Genomic DNA, 20,413 nt, shown 5'->3' on the forward strand with positions numbered 1-20,413 from the left:
TATACTGAAATCCCCAAATCCAGTTACTAATTCTGAATTAGTGAACATTGTGTTGACAGTTGATTTTTTTACAGTAACATTTTTCAGCATAAGCTGTTTAAAAATAAAGCTATTGTGAGAGTGAATAGTTCCTTGGAATAATAGTCATAGTAGTAATAATAATAATAATGGTGATGTTCAAGGGGAATGAATTTGGACAGGCCATCAGGATGATTAGAGGGATGCAGCACCTCCCCTGTGAGGAAAGGCTGAGAGAACTGGGGTTGTTCTGCCTGGAAAAGAGAAGGTTCTGGGCTGATCTAATGGCTTCCAGTCTTTCAGTACTTGAACAGAGCCCACAAGAAATAATAGAGAGGGATTATTTACAAGAGCCTGGACTGATAGGACAAGGGGGAATGGCTTCAAATTGACAGAGAGCAGGTTTAGGTTGGTTATTAGGAATAAATTCTTTACTGTGAGAATGTTGAGGCCCTGGCACAGGTTGCCCAGAGAAGTTGTGGATGTCGCATCCCTGTGTTCAAGGCCAGGCTGGAGTGAGCAACCTGGTCTAATGGAAAGTATCCCTGCCCATTGCATGATGTTGGAGCCAGATGATCTTTAATGTCTCTTCTAACCCAAACCATTCTATGTTACTATGATATAAGCTTACTTGTCTGCTACCTTTTTAGTTCTGTGGATTTTTAGCTTCATCTGTAGCCTTAGATACATAGCAGGGAATGCATGATTCTGAAAAACATTCTTTGAGCCCCTACAGTTCTGTCAGCAAATGGCATGTTGTAAAAAATAATATGGAAGCTATAAAACTTTTTGCCTAGGAGTGTTTTATTGATAGTGCAAATGATCACAGAGATTACAAAAGATGCCTGCAAAGATGGAAGATAGCACAGCTACAGGGAAATATCCCCTTTCTTCCAAAAAGAGAAATAGGAAGTAAAGAAGCAGCTCTTCCAGCACTCAGGTGCTGGAGGTCACTTAGAACAGCAAAGCCATTGTCTTCTGTGCATCCTCTGCAACCATTTCTCTTTGTCCTTCAAGGGCCCTCTCCTGGGCTGCTGCTGTGTTCAGAATGATGAAATTCACCCCTGCCATTTTATCAAGTGTGTGAGGTTGCTTTTCCATACTCTCCTCTTTCCATGCAATTATAAAGACAAGATAGGAGGAAATACCTCATTTCTACTGAAGGGGGTTATTAGTGAGGTGTGACCCCACTTCTGCACCAGAGTGGTGAATCATTTAAGAAAGGTGCAAGGTTTTTTTCTTCCTCTACCCTGATAATTCACTAAAAAGCAAATTTAGGATGAGCACATTTAGGTGCCACTGGTCTATAAGGGCAGCAGAAGAAATTCTTCATCATATAAAGGCACTCTAACCTGGCTTGGGATTGGCCTTTTTCCTCATTTTCAGTAGAAACACAGGAAAGAAAAAATTCCCTGCACTTCTAAAGTTGACATTTGAAAACATGTCCCTCTCAACAAAAATGCAGAAGACTTTGCATGTTTGATGCTAGGATTAAAGAAAAAACTTGTAGTTCATTCAAAGTAATTATGTTAATCAGATAAAGCCATGTAGTTAAAATATCTGCCAGTTTCCAAAGAATTGTTTAAAGAAATTAAGTACTTCTAAACAGAATCTTTTGAATCAGTCATCCTGAGAAAACAGTTTACTAAAATAAAGATGAGACTTTTGTTTGCTTAGAGAAAGCTCCTGTCTTTCAGGAGCTTTCTGGTGTAGTTTCTTGATTATTATGCAGGAAGTCTAAATATTACAGGAAAATTCTTGCTACTTCTTTTACTCTATAAAGCTCCCAAGAAGGTTTTACTGTCTTTCACTAAAATTTCCAGCAGAGGGAGCTTTACCATTACATTTAGTAAAATAAACCAGGTTTGCTCAATACTTTTTGTCTACAATTTATAAAAAATTTGAGACCATTGCGCTTTTTTGTTTATAGTGTGAATTCATGACATCTTATTATGGAACAATTTGTAAGGAACAGAAATGAAAAGACTTTCCTAGAAAGAACATTTCCATATGTAGTGGTACTATTTCATCACAGTTCCTTTGAAGTTGGAAAGTTCTTTTAACATAGAATATTTTTTGTCAATTCATAATCTTTTTCGTTTTTTCATAATAATTTTTCAAGTGCTTTGAGTAGAAATTCTCTCACTTTTCCTTTGTTGCCCACATGCAAAAGAAAAAGAGGCAGGAAATTAAATTCTAGGAAAACTTCTCCTTTTTTTCCCAAAGAACTTCTGAGTTCAAGCATGACCTCATCAAGATTTCCAAGCTTCGCAATCTTCCCCTGTAGTGATGGAGTGCCAGGGATGGACACACCAGGAATCTTTATTGCTTTGGAGAAGCTCTCATTCTTTTTCCTGGCACACACAGTCCATTAAACAGACAAAATATAAATGTGGAAAGATGATTATTCTGTCACAAGATAACACAATTATAGTGTTCTCTGTATTTATTGCAGGGCTGATTTGGTAGCTGAGCAGAATACTGAAACCTATTCTGTTACTGTTCCAGTCTCTTCTTACACACAAATTATGAGGCCTTGTCTGTTGTATTTAGGGCCATACAGTGTTCATGGAGCTAATTAGTAATTAATATGAGGCTATTGTGAAAATGCATATAAATGTATAAACATTATAGTCTTAAATTGATTGCAGTATGTAAATTCCCATACAATTTTTAATTTTTTTTTTTGTGTACATATGATCAGTGGATTATTTTGCATTTATGTTAGAAAATATATCACACATTGAACCATTTAAAATTCTTCTCTGTGTATACTTCAGTGCTTCAATTCCTGTTTTTAAATTTTGTTGTAAATTAACAATTGATAAATGTAATTGATTAGTTGGCACTTTTATTAATTGATTAAACGTTTTTAATGATGTTTATGTCAGCGGCCTTCCATTTGGAGAATAGAATGTAGGCTATTATATTAATAAATAAAAATATAAGTAATATAATAAATATAATTATTTATAAACAATATGATAATAGATTATATAATAGATATTATATATATAATAATATATAACTATTATACATATTTATTATATATACTATATATTATATAATATATAATTATATATTATTGTATATTATACTATATAATTATATATATTATAATATATTATATATGATATATAATAGAATAAATATATGTATAAATAATATATGTATCAGCATATTTGTTGTTAACTTTGTCTGTATATTTTCAGAGACAGATGTTTACACTTTTGGACTTGGACAATATGGGCAGCTGGGACATGGAACTTTTGTGTTTGAAAGTTCAGTACCAAAGCCTGTGAAACGCTTGAAGAGGCATAAAATTTGTAACATTGCATGTGGGGAAAATCACACTGCTGTGATAGCAGGTATGGGAGTGCAAAATTCTGGAACCACTTCTAGAACTCTCTGTTATGCTGTAAAAGCTTTCCTTATACAATGGGCAGGAGCAGACAAATCCATTACTGGTTCTAAGGGTGAAATGAGTCAGTGAGAAAGGTGAATTCAACAGGAATTTCTGACTCACAGCCATGCCATGCATAACTCTGTATCTCTTGGGGAATTAAAACCTCCTAATTATGCCTTGCTAACAAATCTTCTTGTTTAGAAGCCATTGTTTTTCTGTATAGTTTAAATTTTATTATTTTGTTGGGGTGGTTTTTTTACAAATTGTCTAGACCAACATCTCAGACAGTACTTTGTCTGAAAACATGCATATTTTTTAATAATATTCATCTGTTGAAGATCTAAAAATAATTGTTCAGATTTTGCTTTTGGAAGGGAAGTATTTCTTACTTTCATACCCTGTTACTATTTAATGGTTCTGTCCTGGTTTTCTATCGAATCTTTCTTTTAACATCCTTTTTATTCCCATATGCAGAGAATGGCCTGATGTTTACTTTTGGAGATGGACGGCATGGCAAGTTAGGCTTTGGAGAAGAGAGTTTTACAAATCTGTTTGATCCCACTCTGTGTTACAATTTCTTGAAGTTCACAGTCCTTTTGGTAAAACATTTGTTCATTCCTCTCAGACATCATAATATTTATCTTTTTATGAAACCCATTATTAATGAGCGCTGAAATATCATTATAGAATTATTTCTTTCTGTAACATTTAATTAATGGCCAACACAGACTGAAGGAAAGAGGAAACTATCTATGCTAAGCACCGTGTTAATTTAGTTTGGAATGTCTTTGACTTGGGCTTGACATACAGATTCCTCTTTAGGGTTTTATTCAGTACCCTTGTGCTATGGTGTTTTGGCCTTCAGAGCTGAGGTAGCTTGCAAACTGAATTGTTTATTACTCTGGGATGGTTGGAAGTATGGGGAAATTTATATATTTTCTGTAAACACCAGAGAGTAATCTTTTAAATTTTGACTATTTTTGTACAGTGGGATATTTTTAAACCTCAAGAAAATTTGAGTTTGTTTTTTTTTTAAATCCAAACTGGACAGGAAAGCAAGAATAGTCTTTTCTTTTGAGAATTGTGTAAGGGAAGTTGTTTTCATCTGCTTCTTGAGGTGTGGAGGAAATGTCAGAGAATTGTCAGCATCAAAAATGCTAACATGACTCAATATTGAACAAAATATGCAACAGAAGTTTATTGATCACTTCTGTTTGTTTACTGGAATTAGAGGTGAAGGAAATTTTATTGGAAGCAGTGAGTGTTTTAAACTTTTTAAAAAGTGAAACCTCTCATCTTTATATAATAATATTGTGTCTACTGAAGGATGTTGAATTTATTTTACATTTTGCTGATTTTGTAAAAAATAAAACGTGTAGGTTTGAAATTATCAGTATTGCTTTCAAGTGACTTTTATCAACATAAATAGCTAATGTCTCTTGAAATTCAGTGGAAATATCTTTGCTATCTTTTATATAAAATATTTGATAGTCCTGTCTTCTGTTCAGTACAAATATATTGTATTTAACTAAGAGGTGAACATAGATCACTAGTCATTAATAAATGTAATTAAGTATTTTTATCTTGGTGTAATTTGGAACTAAATTTGAAGCCATTTGCTATGTCTTACTTCTACTACATTTCTTTCTTATCATCTAAGTCCCTAGAGATGATTGTAAGAAAAGTGCATTCTTAATACTTGCAAATGAACTAATCAGACCTTTTTTTGAGCTGTAGGTTGCTTGTGGGGGTTGTCACATGCTGGTTTTTGCTGCTCCAAGACCTAAAGGATCTGAAATACCCTTGGAAGATTTGTATGAGCCTCGTTTGACTGCTGCTGCCTCTCAAAGCAGAGGGGACTTTGTGCTGGCAAACACTTTGCAGTTATCAGCAGCACGAATGCGGCGTCGAGAGAGGGTAAGCTCAGAGGTATTCAGAGTTGCAATACTTCTTTCAGGAATCAAAAACACTTTAAAAGCTAAATCACAGCATGTGCTAAGCAGTTAAATATATCTTCTTAAACTAAGGGTTTAATTTTATTGTATAATATGAAAAACAGATATTTACCCTGGTCCCAAAAATTGATGCAGGAGGAAAAAAGTAAGTGTTAGTCGAATTTTGCTTAATTATGTCTGTGAAGGAGATTCAAATTGGATTTGTAATTTTTTTTATTAAAAATGTAGAACCTGTTCCTTTGCATTTTTTAAACTTAGAAATATTTTTTTAAAAATAGCAAGAACCTGACTCTTTCACTGTTCCCTCTGAATCTTTTAATATGTTAAACAATTTCATAATTTATAAAATATCAAAGGAGAACATTAGATGTAGCTACTTAAAATATTGCTTTCTGCTCTTATATCTCCACTACACATTCCAGGTGATTTCCTTAAACATCACAATGAATTGGATCATTTCACTTACCTGTCTGAGAACTAACTCTACCAAAACCTGAATTTATTCTATAAAAATGCATTGATGTTGTGGATTAAATACCTTGATGTTATTTGAGAGATTAGATTTTCATTTTAGATAAAAAGAAAAGCTGCTTTTTTTAACTTTAAGGTGTTTAACTGCTATAAAGACAAGAGCAATGCCTCTTATAGTTCCAAAAAGTGATGACACCCTTCTTCCTTCTGCTTTCTAGAAGGCCTTCTTTGCAAACAATTTAACTGCTGAACATGTGTCACCTATATTCTGCCATGTACAGATGGACTCCATTGATGCCAAAGTGATTGTAGATTAGAAGAACAGAATAAATCCTGAATATTTTAAATAACCTGAATTTATTCTATAAAAATGCATTGATGTTGTGGATTAAATACCTTGATGTTATTTGAGAGATTAGATTTTCATTTTAGATAAAAAGAAAAGCTGCTTTTTCTCCTTTGTTTATATTTTAGGATTACTTGAAATCATTCCATAGAGATGATCTTAAAAATCTCCTTATGTATCTGTCCACTTTCTAGGACTATATATAATTAAAATTTTAAAAGATATTTGTTTCTGCTTATTAAGTTGCAACACTGTATCTCAAGCTAGCAGCAAATACCACTGATAAGGATGAGAGATTGCCTACATTTTGTTCTTCTAGCTTTTTTCTCAATTTATTGTTTTTCAATCTCCTAAAGGAAAGGTCACCAGAGCAGTGTGCTCGAATGGCACAAACTCTGCCTGCAATGGGGAAAAGCTTCTTAAAATCTTCATTGCCTGTGGCAAGCAACACCAGCCCATTCTGGTTTTCTGCAAGTCGTCCTAAAGCTGAATCTGGGAGGGATGGAGACCATGAGAAAGGTGAAGTGCCCCCACATCTTGCTGCTGTTTTCTGATAAGAATGGGTTGACTCAAAATTCATAAACAGATGTGCAGTTTGAACCTGAAAGAAGGAGGGTCTGGCAGCATACAGGCATGAAAGCTGAGAAATGCAGACAAAAATTGCCTCACACTGTTCATGTTTGCAAAACAAGTTTGAAGATTAAGGGGAGGCTTGAGGGAAAGCAAAATAATTTATTGATTGTAGCTGTAGTTCCCTAAGCCTTTAGAAATAAGATTCACAAAAATACTGTAAGAACATTAACTACTTATTTTGTTTTCACACACACACAAAAAAAGGAATTACAGAAAAAAAGAAGTTAGGAACACAGGTAAGCCTACAAGGAACTTGGATAAGAAAACATAAGAAAAGAGGTCTACTAATTCTTACACAACCTTTCTTCTTCACTTGGAAATGCAGAAGTACTCTTCACTCTTTGTTATCTAAGATAATAAAGATTTACCATATTCTAACTGATGGAAAAGTCTGGATAACCATAATAGAGCACTGGATTTTGGCACAGATTCTCTAGAGCAGTTCTGGACTTGTCTGGCATCCTGAGCCTCTGTGATTTCCTAGAAAGAACAATGCTGAAGAGTGCAGGATGCAAAGCTTCTGTGTAATTGTTAGCTCAGATTTACTGGACAGCCAAATCTAACTTGAAAGCAATTCATTCATAGAATGAAGATGGTTATTTTTAAATCTGCCAGCATGTCCAGTAGCATTTCTGGTTCCAGGAAAGCAATCCAGTGAAATTTGAATTTCTTTTAGAGTTTTCTTAGACCTAAAACCTCAGGTTTTGTGCTGTTCAAAATGGTCATAGACGTGATGAGCTTAATGATGTAGGGACATTTTTATAATGCTGCATGAAATTCACTGTCTTTCCATCTATTACACAGATAATGTGCAAGGGAGGTAACACAATTGCAGCTCCTTTGGTCTAATTGTTACACTATTGTTAAAGAGATTATCCAAAAGAATCTCTCTCCCAGGTAGTATTTAGGCTTTGAAAGCCTGCAGTGCACTGAGACCAGATTGCTGAGCTCCCTCTGTTGTTAATGATGAAAGGAGATGGAAGTGGTTTTTCTGTGTCTTGGGCTGGGGGAATAATGAATCTGAGGGCTTCAGTTGTATGTTAGTAACATAGTAATAATGTCTATTTTATAAGATTGGGGTGTTCTGTTTGCTATACAGTGCTTGTTCCTGTGGCATTTGTTTATTTACCCCTGTTTTACCTTGTAGAAAATAAGCATCAAAAAGATAAACCTAGTGAAGACTCTTCAGAACAAGATTCAGATAATGAAAATATCGACAGAAACCTTGGGGATACAACTGACATCCTAAATATGGTAATATATTCCAGTAATGGATCTATAATTCAGTAACTTTTTGCAGGGGGAGACAAGGAAACTGAATTGTGTTCCAGGTTCTAATGCAGAATTCCTGACTACCAGAACATCATATGTGACACACTTCATACTGACACACTGTTAGATGAGCATGCATTTTGTATCATTGTCACTCAATGCTAAAATATGTTTTAATTTTCAGGGTAGTGTTGTGATATGAAGCAGTCCAAGTAGTGCAATGCCTCCCCACACTTTAGCTCTGGAAATCAGAAAGGAAAGGAAAAGGATGCTGGAGGCCACATGGTGATCTCTATCTCTGACCTTGCTTTTCTTGATGATTTCCAACAGAGAAAGGCAGGAAATGAAGCAGAAGAGCATCTTTTCCTGTTTGAGAAAAGGTTTTTTAATACAGGTGGATCATATTAAAGGGAAGGCCAAAATCCAGACATTTTTATTATTTGGTGATCCCCCAGCTTGTTCCTACATATTTCTTTTATTTAAAAAACATGTTCACCTTATCACTTGTACAACTTTCCAAAACATTTTGTTCTCTCAGCAGACGGAACATGTCCTGGCCTTAATGCAGCCACAGTTATGCTGGAGGGATTGAACATCTACAGGAATTATTGTTTGTTTGCATTTAAAAGTACTTAGTAATTTAAGAGTTTGTTTGTCCATGCCATTTATTTAACATTATAAAACTTCATTTTGATTTACAAGAAAAAAATGTGATCAGATCCAATGCACAGCATGGCCTCCATTAATTTACTGAAGCATTATTTGCGTGTTGCACACTTTATGTGCTAGACTTCCTTCTCCTTTTCAGTTTTATACCTGTCCTGAATCAATTTTAAAACATTAAAAAAATTTTAAACATGAATTTGTAAAAAAGCCTATCAGGAAAACTTGCCAAAATACAAGATAAATGGTTCCTCTTCTTGGAACTAAATGAAAACAATCTGCTACAGCATAGTTTTTTTCAATTTTTCTAGACTGTGGCAACATACATCTTATTGACACGTGTGACAAGAGGAGGAAAAACCTTTAATGTTATATTGATGATACAAATTATTGAGAGTCTGAAACCAGAACTGTCCATGCTCACTGTGTTGAAAAAGAATATAGTTAAACCATGAGCAGTTAATAATCAACAGCAAACAATATTGTTATACTGTGATTTGGAATATATGGCAAGGGATGAGCAAAATTTCATTATATATTCCCACTTAGTAGTATTTTTGTTGCCTTTTGATTTCTTGCTTTATGTAGAAGAGATAAAAGCATTAGATTCCAAGGAAAAATTCTGCTGTGCAACTTTTCTTTGAAGATGTTCTTTCAAGGCTGTGGTGCCAAACTGGATGTGGAGTTTAAGTTTGTGATGATAATGGAGTAAGGTTCTATTTTTAACCTCACAGGGAATGGAAGGTGAATCTCAAGTGTACCTGTGGGCTCTGAGAAATGTCAGGGTAGTGTTCAGTCTCTACAGACAGTTTAGGTGTTGACATTTGTTCACCACGCTCTTTAGAAATGATGGAGTGGAAGTGAAACAGGTGAGCTGAATGATCATACAGATTTGTCTCACCCTGACTGTGCAATAATATTAAAGTGTTCATAAACTAGCTCTGTTTAGTAAAACTGGGCTTTGATGCTGCTTTCTGTATTAAAAATATATATATATATATATTTTTAATAGAAATCTTATTTTTTGCAGACACATGCAATGAAGTTGAATCCTGGTGACTGGTCCTTAAAATTATCACCACTCCAAAAACAGAAGGTACTGTAACTAATTACATATTTTATATTGGTACTGATGTTTAAGAATGTACAATTCTTGTATTGTCCTAGTACTTCATTGTTTTGCTTTGAGTTGTTAAAAAGTCAGGCAAATTTTATAGACCTCCTTCTGCTAATTTTCTGAATATCCATGACCTAAAATTCTAAGAAGCTGCATGAAGGCAGAGAGAATTTGGGCAGGCACCTAGAACTCCACATATCCAGTGCAGTTTGAGATGAGTGTGTAATATTTCACCAATTTAAGAAGCAAAAAACTATCATATACACCTTGTAACTTCATGTGATAACATAAATTTCTACTGGTTTGTTGCTAAGAAAATATTTTGGGACACAGTGTAAATAAAGATTTTATTTACAGATATTCATGAAGTATATTTAAAGGAGCAATAATGCTGGTCTTAATTATGAAATTAAAGTACTTTATAGTACTTTCTATTTCATTCCTAAAGTGATCCCAGCTTTTCAGCACTTTGTTATATTTCATTACAATTTTATTTTAGATTCTGAAATTCATAATTTGTTAAATAAGTGCAAAATTTAAAGCAGAAAGACAACAGATTTTCAAACTTCTTAGAAAGGGCATAACAGTGAGTGCATCAGAAGGTTTCCAAAGGAGGAAGGTGTAAGAGAACTGTGTGAATTTCCTTCTGCTTGCACAACCTCATGCATTGCCCCTGCTCTGGTTTATGGGATGTGGCACATATGGGAAATGCACAGTTCCTGCTGCATTTCCTTGGGTAGTGGGAAAGGTGTAGCCCTACACTGATCATTACCAGGATGTTGCATTCTTCTAATATGTGCACTTGTAAATTCATTTCATGTGAAATACTCTACCTTTTATGCTGTCTTTTAATCCCCTCTCACAAATTGTTTCTTTTCTTGTTCAGATGCTTTTGTAACCTTTTTCTTTCGCTGCCATTTGTCTTTAATGCTTTTTTTCTTTCTTTTTAATTTTCTGCTTCTCATGTGGAATAGAAGAACAATAAAAATGTGAAACTGAAAAGAGATGGTAAGGGTGGGCTGAAAAACAAGGATTCTGATTTCACAAAGGAGGGCTCAAAATTAGAGTCTGGCTCTTTACAAAAGCAGTCTTCACTTTCAGAGTCAACTGGACAAGATTTAGAAAAGAGTAGTGCCTTTGTAGGGAAGCCTGTGGCCAGAAAAAGTATAAAGAAAGGTAAATCTGAGCATGCACAAAGTGATAGTACTTTGAAAAGTGGTGCTCAAGAAATTACTGAGGATAAAAGCATATTAGTGAAAAGGGAAAAAGAGTGTGTGGAAAATCCTGAATTTTTCAGAGAGGATGCAAGATATAATCTTCCCACTGAAAATCAAATTCTGACTGAAAAAATAAATTCTTCCAATAAAAAGCCAAAAGCTGTTAAATCTAAGCAGTCCCTTAAAATAGAGGTACTTCCTTCTGCTCCCAGGGATCAGCCCCAGGCTGATTCATTAATTGTACAAGAATACAATCCTGTTAAAAAGCAAGGGAGTCAAAAAACAGCAGATAGTCAAAACAAACCAAAGGATGGTGTTGAAAAATCTGACAAGTGTGAAAGCATAAATGTCACAGGAGAAGAAAGTAGTGCAGAACAGAAGGAGCTTAAGAACAAGCATCAGTTTTTGAAACAAGTGTCTGTAACTTCATCATCATCATCATCAACTGAGGAAAGTACTAATGATCTCCAAAAATATATACTTAAGGAAGAGGCCTTCTATGAACACAGAGTTGTGCAGAGGGCAAGGAGGACAGTGACACATCTGGACTCAGAAAAAGACAGTGAGATTGAGGAGATGCAAGCTACAAACAATGAGAAAGAACGTGTAGAACAGACTGATTTAAAAAGCCTGAATGAGGAAGAAACAAGCTCTGATGATAAACCTGATGAAGACAGGCTAGTAGAAATTAAGAATGAGGAGGAATCTGATCAGGAGCAGGAGAATGAAAGCAGTGAAAAGGGTGAAAGTGAGAAAGAAAAACTGGATGAAACAATTGACAGTGAAGGTAAACTAGGGGAGGAAGAAGAGAGTGAGGTTAACAAAGACGGGGATGAAGCTTCAGTGGAAAAAGATGAAGAGGGAAAAGATAATGAGGAAGAAAATGAACAAGAAGAATCACAAGCTGAAAGTGGGAATGAGGGTGCAGAGGAGAATGAGGAGCTCAGCCAGCAAGATGGCAAAGAGCAAAGAGATGAGCAGGGCAGGTTGGTGGAAGAAGAAGAAATGGTGAGTGAGGGAGAAAAGGAGGATATGGAGGAGAAGTATGAGAAAGAGGAAGGCACTGAAAAAGACAAAGAGCAGGTTAAAAGTGAGGGAAGAGATGAGAGTGAGGAAGGAGGGGAAGATGCAGAGGAAGGGGAAGAAAAAGAGGTAGAGGCTGAAGAGGAAGGAGAAGATGAAAAGGAAGATGAAGAAGAAAAAGAAAGGGAAAATGAAAAAGACAAAGAGGGTGAAGAGGAGGAGTTGGGAGAATCATTGGCAGGGAGGGAAGAAGAGGTATCTGAAGAAGAGCAGGTTGAGGAAGATGCAAATACAAAAACTAAGGAAGTGAGTGAGGATGGAATGGAAGAAGGAAAAGATGGGGAGGATGAAGTGGAAGAGGAAAGAGGAGATGAGAAAGAGGAAGGAGCAGAGGCAGAAGAAGAAGGGGACAAGGGGGAAGAAGATGAAAAGGAAGAAGAGGAGGGGGAAAATGAAGAGAAAGGGGAAGATAAAGAGGGAGAAGGAGTGGAAGAAGATGAGGGAGTAGGAGAGGTAGAAGAGAGTGTTGGGGAAGATGAGGAAAAAGAGGGAGTGGATGATGAAGAGGAGGAAGATGAGGAGGAAGAAAAAGGAGTGGAAGAAGGGGGAGATGAGGAAACAAGAGAGGAAGAAGAAGAGGTAGAGGAGGGGGAAGAGGCAGGACAGGAAGAAGGAGAAGAAGAAGGAGAAGGGGAAGAGGAGGAAGAGGAAAAAGAGGAAGAGGGTGAGGAGGAAGAGGAAGAGGAAAAAGAGGAAGAGGGTGAGGAGGAAGAGGAAGAAGAGGAAGAGGGTGAAGAGGAAGAAGAAGAAGAGGAAGAGGGGGAAGAGGGTGAGGAGGAAGAAGAAGAAGAGGGGGAAGAAGAAAAAAGGGAAGAGGGTGAGGAGGAAGAAGAAGGGGAAGGGGGAGAGGAGGGAGAAGATGAAGAGGGGGAAGAAGGAGATGAGGAGGAAGGGGATTTAGGAGAGGAGGAAGAAGAGGATGAGGGAGAAGATGAGGATGAGGAGGAAGAAGAAGAGGAAAAAGCAAAAGATAAAAGGAAAAATTATCGTAGTAAACTTCCAGAAAAGAAAAGCAAACCCAGGAAGCCAGAAAAGACAGAAAGTGCTGCTTTACCAAACAGCTCTAAACAAAACGTGAAATCCAAACGTCATGTTGCAAATGGTTTACATAATCCAGAACAATTTTGGAACAATGTGCTACCTCATTATTTAACACTAAAGTAGCATAGACGATATAGTAGATGAACTTTAAGCCTATTCAGGAAACAGATTGATTTTATTACTTGAAGGAATCTTTTCATGAAATCAAAGCAAACTATTATGCATATAATTTAAGTGCCAATGTCGTGAAAAAGCCTGAAGAAAATGTTTGGATTCAGGATACTTTTATGAGAGAAATCATACTTTATTGATACAATCATTTTCACAATCATGTTTATCATGTATGATATATGAAACATTAATTGCTGAGGAGGTAAATTGCGTTTGCCTCTTAATCAAAGTGTAATATGCTGACAAATCAATTATACATTGTAACAGTGTAATCTTTGCCTTTGAATCAGCAACACACCAATTTTAGTAGCAGGGCAGTTTACTGATAATGTGCCTTACTTGAAGGGAGTTTCAGTAAATTAGCAAAGGTACATATTTTAAAATTTTGGTATCACTCTGTTGTAATTGAGTGACAGTACAAAGCAACACACTCCATTTTCAGAAGGCTTCAAACTTGCTTTTATTATAGCATGCATACTTTTTATACATTCTTACAAAACTCCTAAGTTAACACTTCACTCATTGGTCATGAGAGACAAGCAAAGTGCTTATTGGAATAGGCAGTTGCAGGTTTCTCTTATTTATCCTTCTTTCTTTCTTGGTTTCTTTGTCAGCAACCTTGGTAGAAAATTCTTTCAGGGGTAAACATGGATCCTCTTATCAAACTTCTCTCTGGCTCTCTGTAAAACCTCTTCCACATCACTCCACAATTTATTCCCACCACTTTTATTCAGTTCATACATTGGTAAAATGTTCAAGGACCTAAATTAAAGAAAAGACAAGTTGCCAAATTTATGTGGGTCAGTGGATGGAAGGTAAATGGAAATGCAGGCCTGGGTAAGTGATGGCCTGGGACTTTCCAAGGGCCTTAAGGCTGACTTCTTATTTGCTGTCAGCACATAATTCTGTGCAAAAAGACACATACAGATCTCAGAATCTGGCCTAGATTACTTTAGAGTTCAGGGATAATTTTTTGAATATCACACTTGGCGATTGGATAGAGCTAAGAATTCGAAATACACACTTCTGAAACATTTTTTATTTGTTTATACTGTGCAATACATAAGAGATTCTATATCTGCCTACAAAAGACAACATTACATAAGTCCTCTAACTCTGAGGTATTCCAACAGGGGGAATATATGTTGTTGCTGTGTGAAACAATATGTTTCCAGGATCAGAGCCAAAACTTCTCCTCATTGGAGAATATTTATGGTTTTTAAAAACCCTATCTGTAATCTCCAAAAAGAGGCAAATCAGCAAGCCAGATGGAATAGTAAAGAAAGTGGTAAGAAAGTCTGATTTTTTTAAAGACAAAGTTAATACTTTCAGAATTTCCTTAAAATACACAAACAAATCTTGCAAATCATTTTTGTAAGATAATGCATCACTCTTTCAACCATTAGAGACTGAACTGGCAAATGAAGAGATAGGGACTCATCATGCAGAATTGTTACTTCAATATTATGCCAGTGGGGGGTCTGGGAAATTTTTACTAACAGATCTCAGTACTGACATTCTCTAGAAAAATAGTTGTTTAAGCCCTACTTGAAAATGAGGAGAGAAAAAGAAAGGAATCAAAATGAGTAAATGTCATTCAATAAAAACATGAATGGAATCAATATTTATGTTGATAATATGAAAACATTTTAATACTGTTTTGTAGATGCTGGCATTAAACAATCTTTGACACGATGTCTCCAGAATTTATTTTCTATAAAGCCTGTAGTAGATCAGTAGTTTGCCAGTAAATCCTAGTCTAGGTCCAACCTTCCTGCCTCACTCACCCCTTCCACATGCTGCATTTGAAGGTAAGATCACTTTAGGTGTGCTGTGCCTAACTACAGCAAAAAGTTACCCCAGTGGCTGTATTTTGTCCCTGTGAAATGTGTTTCAAACTTTGGAATTTTCTGGAGCGCATTGTCTTGTCATCAGCATGTGTCTTTGGAGCAGGGTAAGTATCCTCATATTCTGTTAGAGAATATTTAATCAGTTTAGTGCCCTTCCCAAGCTCTCTCTAACAATGGAGTCATTGGATATTTTGCCAGTGTGCTGTGCTATCGCAGAACTCCTCTGAAAACTCTTCCCCTTGAAACTAAGTGGAGCTGTGATGTGTTATTTTATCTTTCTTAGAAAGATTAGGATGTTACTGTGATTAAACTTAGAAAGTTTAGTAGTACTGAAAAGTATTTTTATAGGCCTAAAACTGGATTTCTTGGATATGACATCTACTTCTTTGTAGTTTTAGAATTCATCATTGGAAGAAAACGGGGCTGTGAAAAACAAAACAACACTGTTTTTTCTAGTAAAAAATATTTCTTAGAGAGAAAGAGAGAAAAAAAAAGAGAGCATTTTAAAGCAAGTGATTTCCAATTCCACATAGGAATGGCCCTTCATTTACTGTTTGGTTGCAGCATTTAATGTAAATTCTTAGGAAAATGAGGACTATTTGTTTTTTCTCTCTTAGCATATGCTGATAGCAGAAAGCTTTCCAAGAAAGTGAAGGAAGCCAGCTTATGGTCATCTCCTCTTCTTTGTTTTGTCTAGATTAAAATTCACTGATTTGAGAACTGTTTTTATGTAGTTTTGTGGATCATTCCTGTGGTGGGGGAAAAGTAGAGCTTTACTCCAGCACTTCTAAGGGTTTTCCACAGGCTCATTACATAAATTGGGCTCTCTGCCAGCATTTCTGGGCTTTCAGGGGACTTTGAAACTTCATTAGCATAATGAGTGGAATTTCATTTAGTTTGACTCATTCTGGTTTATGAAGTTTGCTACTTGTGGTTTTCTGAAAATTCAGTATATCCTTGGTATTTATTATGGCATACAAAGAGATTTATATGTAGTACTGAAGAAATATGGCAGAAATAGTCCTGATTAGTTTTTAATAGAGAAAAGAAATCCTGCATTAGAGAGAGAAAACAACAGACAATTGCCCAGACCAAGATCTATCCATCTCTTTTCTACCAGTGGCTGCTGGTGAGTACCTGGGGAAAAAAAGTAAATTAGAATATTGGGTAGCACAAACATGTAGTGTTACTTCACCCCTGTAATCATTCAGTATAATGAATATATTCAGCATTTTCAATAATTTGTAGTTTAGCAGATACATGTATTACTTTTAACATCCATTTTCTTCACACGAATTTCTTTCAATCAATTTTTAGCCTGTTTAGCATGTTTTGGAAAATAATTCTTAGATTTCTTTACACATTGTTTGGAGAAGTAACTCCTCTTTTTTTTTAATTTGCATCATTTGATGTCTTTGTATTCCTGTACTAGAAAAAAGAACACTTATTCCCTCTTCATTATTTATTCCCTAATGACCATCACATGGAAAAAGTGTTCAGTTCTGTGGTTTAAGTCAAGAATAAGTGGTTTATTGATTTATTAATTACAGTTAACCAGCAATCAATCACCTACATGTTTAATTCAAGAGCAGCAACACTGAACTGGACATCCTCAAAGTGTTAATACCCATGTGGAAATTTCTAGGCATCTCCTGCAGCTCATCTCAAAATTTTAATCCCCTGCACAGTCTCACAACATTCTCAGAATTACAGATGCTGCCTTTTACAGTGGGTGTGCAATACAGAGACCTCTGGCGTTTTCAGAGGGTGGGGTGCAGATCTGCTGCTGCCTCACAGCTCTGCTTAGAGCTGACTGTTCTGGGTGACCTTGGAATATTCTGTAGCACAGCTCTTCTCTTGTGCCTGCAAAATTTCAGCAGATAAGTTTTTCCATTATAGCTGAACATATCAAAGCATTTGTTCAGATAGTAGATCTCTTTGCATAATTGATGCTGAATAACAAAAATGTCCTTCTCCAAGTTACAAAAGATGTCTAGGTTTCACTCATTAATTTTTGTTCCAGCTTCTTATCTGGATGACCACATGGAGATTCTTTAGAACAGGGCCTTTCAGAATTTTGGTGAAAGGACATCTAGTTTTTATTTTCAGTGCTCTTAGGATTTTTTCCCTCCTAGTTTTTCCTTACCATTTGGTATCTTTTAATATAAATTTTAGCTTATTTTCTCCCAAGATGACACTACCTTTAAATCCTATCTGTCATATAACATTAAGGATCTGTAAAAAGGCCAAAAAAGGGCAAAGTAAATGTGAAAGGGTAATTTTTCATCTAATTGTGGAAGTGACAGTGTTTAGTACTGTGGCATTCTATGAGCAAATGAGCAAATTCTTTGCTTGCAGAAACGGCAAACCCATGGTATTGTGCTCAGTAAAGTTCTGGGCATGTTTGGGATCCAAAGTCACTCACTGAGCTGTAACATTCTTATACACTTATTTATGTTTTAATGGAGACAGAAGAGGATTGAAAGGATATTGAAAGGATTTTGGAGACACAGCTTTGGCATCAGAAAATTGCATTGCAGACAGCAACAGAAGTTTTATTTTTCTATTGCCAAAAGAAGAAGCAAGTACACTTAATCGCTCTCTTTTTTTTAAGTATTTATGATTGTGCTCATTGCTTTTTTGCTTGTCAACCTATGCTATAATAATTTAAACAAATATTAATACTGTTATCTCAAACCCCCATGCTTAGCTATGAAAATAATTCTTACCAGGGCCCTGAAATGTCTGGTTTAAAAATATTTACCATTCTGGTTTTCTTATTTCTCCAGCATTGAAAAATCAGAAATGACTCTTTTCGTCTGTGATGGCTTGCAGGGCTGTCTGCTGGAGTGTCCCAGGTTCAATGGATTTAGAGCCTTATAATTTGACTGGCACACCTTTCACATAGAGTCTCATTTGTGGTTTGTGTGAAATTTAAAGTATTTGTGCTGTTATATGGAGAGTGTGTGAGAGAGAAACAAAGGTGGCTCTAAGAAGAATTTTATATTAAACAAAGCCTTTATCTCTTTTGTAAGGCTGTAGATCACAATAATATTGAAGAGTAATGTTCAATCCTCCCTGTGTACTATTGTTAGTACAAGAGCCTGTGCTGTTTGACTGGAAAGTGAGCAATAAATACCAACCTAAAAGGAGCTTGTGAGCCAGCCTGGCAGAGCCTGGCTGTCTTACAGGAAGTATAAAATACTTCACTTTCATTCAATCCAGCCTCTATCCAAGGCACAAAACTACTTTCATAATTAGAAACACAGCAGCAGAAGTGCTGCAAAATTTAACCTCTTTTACAAGGCACTTCATTATCGTCAGTGTGGAGAAAAAGGAGAAAGCAAACCTGAACTGTCCTGTATCAAGGGTACAGAATGAAATCAAGCTGTGCTGTACAGCCAGCCTTGCAGTGGCTGAGGGAGAGCTTCCACAAGTGCTGGCAGGAATTCCAGAACAATTCCATGGGGAAACTGATGGCACTTGCATTGCTGAGCTGGGTGTGCCTTGAAAAATCTATGAAATGAGAATGGGCTTAAAGATTAGTGATGGTTGTGTAAAAATTACCAATTTACATCAGATAATTTTGAAGTGGGGGCTCTTCCCTGAGACCCAGTCTTGCAGTCTGTGGAGGTTTTAGCAGTGACTCATGGACCAGCTCTTTGAGAAATGTACCAAGTCAGAGAATGTCAAAAATCTTCCTGCAAACCTTCTTTGGCAAAAATTTGCCTTTACCAGTATTTTTATCAAAGCACTGAATAAAAAGCAGAATTATTACAGCAGGATTTTAATGAAAAGTACAGGATTTGGGAAAGACATGGAGTATCTGAGCTATGTGCACAATAAAAGCAGAAGGAGTGACTGTCCTCATTCACTTGCAAATATGTGAGAGCTGCATGACAAACTCCAGACACTACAATTTTTTCTATAAGGATTTGGAAAATATGCACAATCTGCATCCAAGTGTGGACCAATATTCCCAAGTAATTTTTTTCTCTGTGTCTGTTAGCATTAAGAATTCATTTTATACAACATAATATCTTCCAGAGACACAGTGAGTTTTTCAGATAACACCAACATATTCTGGAGTTGCTCATTATATTTCTCCTGTTTTGCTCAGGTACCCAGGAGTTATTTTGGTATGCTATTTCTGAGTGACTGTATATTAGAGGGTATTTATGTTACTGTGTAAAATACTTCATAAGAGATTATACTTGATGTAAACAGTCTCTAACTTGTTTTATGGTTTTCACAAAACATCTTAAAAATTCTTTCTAGTTTTAGAGAAGTTTTTTTCCTTTTTTTTGCTTGGAAATTTCTATTTTCTGTTTGTTATCCAAAGAAAGAAAACTTTTATGAGAAGGTAACAGTTTTGTATGTGAAAGTTGTAGTACATCTGAGCTATTTCAGATGTTGATTTATCTTGGAGAATAAATAAAAAATATCTTTTGAGTTGCTGGGAGGATAAAACTTTAGATGACTCTATTTAAATATCTAGTGAAAAATTGAAAGTACAAATACTTCTTCAGAATGTAGTTTTAAATTAGAATTTTATGCATTGGTAAGTAGTTATTTTTATTCACAGAAGAATGCAGAGATACATCTTTCTCCTACAGCAGCACCTTCAGCAGCAAGCTGGCAAACGACAGAATAATAACACCAAAGCCAACTGAAATAATCCTTAAGAGAATGCCCTCAAAAATTACTGGCTACTCTGTGTAATCAATGCCAGTGTTCAGTCTCAGGATGACACCTTGGTTAATGAATGTAATCTGATTAATCCTCTTAATGCAAAGTATGTGCACTGCCAACCTGTGACAGAAGTGCACAGGTCTGTGGAGACCTGTAGGTTGTTGTGTTCAGCTTTTAGTAAATAAAATATGTTGGGTAGAAAAGTGTGGGCTGAAAAAAACTTAATGGAAAATGAATCTTTCAGTCAGTCTCTACCAACATCATTTTCAGCTGTGTATTCACTGTTTTATCCCAGGGTGATGCCATCCTGTTGGAGGGCACTGTTGTGGCAATTAGCCACCACATGTCCAGGGTAATCTGTGTATCACTACGGGACAACTGCTACTTCAATATGTTTTCTTCCATCATATTTAAGGCATAACTATTTTTATAGTTAAGTTCAGTTTTCGACATTTAACAGTGGAAACTCCCATCTGAC

At 35.8% G+C, this 20,413-nt stretch overlaps 1 protein-coding gene across 2 annotated transcripts in view; it reads left to right on the forward strand.

Annotated features, from left to right (window-relative positions):
* The window catches only part of RPGR (retinitis pigmentosa GTPase regulator), a 54,644-nt gene that overhangs the window by 24,606 nt on the left and 9,625 nt on the right, over positions 1–20,413 (forward strand). The window contains exons 8-16 of one of the 2 annotated variants that reach the window (XM_064706722.1): positions 3,231–3,386; positions 3,899–4,023; positions 5,162–5,341; positions 6,553–6,715; positions 7,977–8,083; positions 9,795–9,860; positions 10,455–10,502; positions 10,856–12,607; positions 12,761–14,470. In XM_064706722.1, coding sequence (XP_064562792.1) covers positions 3,231–3,386; positions 3,899–4,023; positions 5,162–5,341; positions 6,553–6,715; positions 7,977–8,083; positions 9,795–9,860; positions 10,455–10,502; positions 10,856–12,607; positions 12,761–13,345 — 3,182 coding nt within the window. In that variant the 3' untranslated portion in view covers positions 13,346–14,470. Of the gene's footprint in view, positions 1–3,230; positions 3,387–3,898; positions 4,024–5,161; positions 5,342–6,552; positions 6,716–7,976; positions 8,084–9,794; positions 9,861–10,454; positions 10,503–10,855; positions 12,608–12,760; positions 14,471–20,413 lie in introns of those variants that run through there. The other variant, XM_064706714.1, reaches the window with a different exon arrangement.

The sequence above is a fragment of the Zonotrichia leucophrys genome, chromosome 1 (assembly GCF_028769735.1).
Source record: "Zonotrichia leucophrys gambelii isolate GWCS_2022_RI chromosome 1, RI_Zleu_2.0, whole genome shotgun sequence".
NCBI classification, from domain to species: Eukaryota; Metazoa; Chordata; class Aves; order Passeriformes; family Passerellidae; genus Zonotrichia; species Zonotrichia leucophrys.